Below are 4,195 nucleotides of genomic sequence, written 5' to 3'. Positions count from 1 at the left end.
GTTTGGAAATGGTCTTTTAACCCTTCTCAGATTGATGGGCACCAACAACTGCTTTTCACAATGCCAAAGTCCTCCTTGGCATTGTGTCAACACACGTGTTGCCAAATGCTCCAGACCAGAAAAATGACTAAAATCTGCTTTTAGAGGTGCTCACACTTGATCAATTTAATCGAGCTCATTTTATCTGCAGCATCTGGCTGCCACTCTCTTATTCCTATAGAAGCAGTAAGGGCGGACCTAGTTTTCACAAACACTGCCTCCACATTTTGGCTTAAGTTTTATTCATTACATGAGGACAGTGTAATACACCATGTGTTGTTTAGTTGAGGTTATAAGAAACCTAATTTAAGACCAGGTTAGTACCAAATTTATTTTAGACGTCCCATTTTCCCAGCTGCATGTTGCACAGCGAAGATGCTGAAATTGTCATTTTATACTTTTGAGTTTAGCTCATTTTCTAAAATCTTTCACACAATGTTCATGGTGTTATAACACCTGTTCACTCAAAGGATTAATGGTAGAGCTCCTGACATTGTATGTGCAGGATTCCAAAGCATGGGGTCACATTTAATGGGGTACAAGAATTAGAGCACCAGCAGAGGGAGACAGACTTTTGCATGCATGGACAGCGAGAATGGATTGTGTAGCAATGAATGCTGATAAACACGGGGCTCATTGTAGAAATCGTGGTGAACAGGATTGGCATTACATACCAATTCTGTTTGCAAATAGTGATTAGTTGTGTTCCTGTTTTCAGCTGGAGAACGTGGAGGGAGGCATTCAGGCCAGTTTCCAACCTCTCCTGCAGAGGACTGCATTGTTTATTATCTTCAAACTATATTCAATTGCTTGTGTGTAGCCCTCAAAAGGTTTTTTTTTAAAAAAAAAAAAAAAAAAAAAAAATTTAACAGTAAACAAGGGTATACTTTTTTTTCATTTCTTTATTTGTTTTAGTACAACAGTTCAAGTCAACTAGACACTTGAGATGCCAAAGTATTGCCGTTTTGCATTCCATGTGTGGACCCCTGCTCACTGATGTTCAAGATGACACCCATTTCCACATCTGCCATGTTAATTCACAGCAAGAAGTCATGTGCTTTGAAGACAACCCCAAATCTTTTTACAAAAGCAAAGAATCAGCAGTGGCACCAAACATGACCTGCAGCAGCAAGTTAGCAGAATGTGGGTAGCAAAGCTGCGCGAAACACCCGCATATGTAACAGCTGATGCCTTGTGCTACTTTTATGTGACAGTAAGTGCCGAGAAAGGTGTGGTTCACAGACAGTTTCAAAAAACGCACTATGAAATTGGTGGCAATAAAAGACCAATGCATAGAAACATGCTTCCAAAAAAGGATAACACACTGCTAATTTTCAAAAAGGGCTGAAGCTGCACTGACAAGCTACATGGATGATTACAGTAGACTCAACGAGGAGGGGGTGGTCCACGGGTATAACCAGCTCAACTACACTTATAGCAGGAAAATTGAAAAATTCACAAAGTGGAACTTGTATTTATTTCAAAAGGTGGGTAGTGAAAACAAAATACTGGCTGAACAAAAAATAAATCAATCTTTGGATACGTAAAAAACCTATACAATCCCGTTTGTCAGCTTCAGTCTTCCGAGGTGCCTTCTGAGGGGTCTTTGACTTCCTTGTTCTTCCGCACCTCTTCCAACTTCTTGTCCTATAAAAGAAAATATATATAAAATCATCAAGTACCACAGCGTCTCAAGCACACATGTTCTCCGTAAGATTAAGTCTAACCTTTTCTTTAAATTTCTCATTCATTGCTGCCATAATTGCTGTGCGGTTCTCCTTGTTGGCTTCCATCTTCTGATTGAGCTTCTCCTCAGCCATCTTGCTGAAGTTGTTGTTCTCTTCCATAGCTTTCTGTAGCACTTCCTTCTCATGCTCGCGCTTCTCAGCTAAGTGCTTCAGAACCTCCGCTTCGTGATTCTGAAAAATGGTTTTAAGATTTTAAACTGCATTTTGGCTTCTACTACAAAATGGGCTTCAAGTTTATCACATGGGATTTATTTTACCTTGCGTCTCTCCTCTGCGGCATCCAGCTTTCTCTGAATCTCCTCAAGTGATAAATCCTTCTTTTTGGGAGGAGACAGGGGAAATTCTCCTTTGGCATCAGGGACAGGAGCACCCAGGATGACCTCAAAGGCCTGGCCGGAGGCCCTCTTGTCAAGCTCTTTGACAAGGATGTCTGAACACATGAAAAAGGGCAAAACAAAAATGTTAACATACAAACTGACATTTTCCCCTATTATTTTAGGTGAAATTATGACGTTTAAAAATAAGAGGCAAGGTGATTCACCTTCAGCGGCTGCCATTTTGAGGATTTGCTGCAGGTCAATTTACCTAAAAAAGAAAAATCATAATGTTTTGGTCTCTTAAGAAATCCTAACTAGCAAGTTCTGGATTATTTTAAACATTTCCAGAGAAGCCACACAAAAAAAAAAAAAAAAAAAAAAAAAAAAAAAAAACTCAATGCGACACCTGCTGGCATCATTGATCACTGCAAGCAACCACCGCCCATCAACCCAAACAAAACGGCTCTGGCATTCAATGCTCACATGTCGTGCACGCGCCATTGTTTATCATCCAACTTGCAACAGCACCGACACTCAGATTGTTGCGCAAACAATCGACCCGCCTCGGACTAAAGGAGGGGGGGCGGTTTTTCCAAACCGATCAACCGCCTTGTTAACGGCTAATGACAAGTCACACAAACAAAAGGCTGTGATTAGGGTGGGCGCGGCAGCCCGTGCCAGGTGCAGACACGGCCGGGGCCCAACCAGCCAGCCAGCAAATATACACGTCTATTTGTCACATTTGTGAGGGATGAGCATACCCGGGGAAGACTATCATCAGGGAGCACCTGTTCCTTGCACCATGTGTCTGGAGATGGAGGAAAGGTGGGGGTGGACTCGCAGATGGGGAAACAATAGCTGACTGGGCATGCAAGGCCAGCTCGACAATCTTGTGCTAGAAAACGCAACGTCAGTTCTGCCGTTTGAAAAGTTAATAAAATGAGGAGAAATGCACGAGCAACAAAAGCTGTCATGTCAATTAGTTAGAGTGGTTAACGGAGAAAACCATTATTAGGATCAACTGGGCACATTGAGCCAAAGGACCCCTCCCCTGACAATAAAGGCCAACAGCTAGCTTAAGACTGCATTTGTGTAAATTTACACGACATAAAAATGCGAACAAAAACAACAAAACAAAAAAAGTTAGGCGAAAACCCAACACCCTGGCATACCAAACCGACACCCACAGTTGGCATTTCATTGAGCTGCTGACCAGTTCCAAAATGTCCCGGTTGACAATACAACTCCATCATTTAAATTCAGCTTGCTGGTGCCTTTGGCTCAATCTTTAAACAAACGCCATCAAACAAAGGCGCCATTGACAGCAGCGTGACGAGCAGCTGCAGACAAAGGGGTGGTGAGACAAGACAATTCCCCGCAAAGGATTTTAAAATGTCCCTTTCACATACTGAAGAGGTGAATACAAAACTTATGCGGGAAAAGAAGTCGACGAATTCCAACCATTTTGAGCACAAAAAAGAATTCTTCCAAGTCCACCTTCATCTACCTCAACGCTGGTGCCAACTGTGCCAGTGTCTCTTATCATACAATAGGCTAACACCCCGCCAAGCCGCCACCATAAAGAACCACAGTTTTTGTCCCGTTCTGTTACAGAAATAAATACGAAAATAAGTCGAACCACTCGAATGGCCGAGGATATTTACCAGAAAAACTGTCACATTACAGCTCATAAGCACATGTACACAAAAGAAATTAGTTTGTACTTTAAAAAGACAAGTCTCGTCTGGATATCTTTACAAAGCTTAACATTTACCTACAAAAAAAACTAATGCTGCCGACTTTCTGTTACAGAGATGCTATTAGTCACACCCACCTTCAACAAGCTGTAGATGCTGCACTCCTCTCACAGATTTTTTACCACAAGCGCTCTGTCAGTGAACAGCAAGCGCGCCTATAAATGGACTACAGCCAGTGCCGTCACGCCTCTAGCAACCAATCAGTGGCTGGGTTGTCGTTCCCAGGTATATCTGGGGATTGTAGTTTTTGAGTCTTTAAACTTGGTCAACGATCTAATCATGAATCTCTCGTTGAAAGGTGATGTTTTAGTGTTTGTCTTTTGGAATAAAGGGC

General features: G+C 42.1%; 1 protein-coding gene across 1 annotated transcript; it reads right to left on the bottom strand.

The window, feature by feature from the left end:
• Positions 1–927: 927 nt before the first annotated feature.
• LOC142368014 (stathmin-like) lies at positions 928–3,995 on the bottom strand. The gene is made up of 5 exons (XM_075450052.1): positions 3,939–3,995; positions 2,329–2,372; positions 2,045–2,217; positions 1,767–1,958; positions 928–1,686 (listed from the first exon to the last, which is right to left on the bottom strand). Exons 2-5 carry the CDS (start codon positions 2,342–2,344, stop codon positions 1,615–1,617), a joined length of 453 nt encoding a protein of 150 aa, XP_075306167.1. The 5' UTR covers positions 2,345–2,372; positions 3,939–3,995; the 3' UTR covers positions 928–1,614.
• Positions 3,996–4,195: the final 200 nt, after the last annotated feature.

The sequence above is a fragment of the Odontesthes bonariensis genome, chromosome 18, assembly GCF_027942865.1.
Source record: "Odontesthes bonariensis isolate fOdoBon6 chromosome 18, fOdoBon6.hap1, whole genome shotgun sequence".
Lineage (NCBI taxonomy): Eukaryota > Metazoa > Chordata > Actinopteri > Atheriniformes > Atherinopsidae > Odontesthes > Odontesthes bonariensis.
The sequence above is the reverse complement of the archived record's forward strand: the minus strand, read 5'-3'. Positions and strand labels throughout refer to the sequence as shown.

Coding starts and splice junctions, on each gene's coding strand:
- LOC142368014 (XM_075450052.1), bottom strand. Junction 1,959..2,044: donor CCGCAGAGGAGAGACGCAAG/GTAAAATAAATC, acceptor ACCATTTTTCAG/AATCACGAAGCGGAGGTTCT. Junction 1,687..1,766: donor ATGAGAAATTTAAAGAAAAG/GTTAGACTTAAT, acceptor TTTCTTTTATAG/GACAAGAAGTTGGAAGAGGT.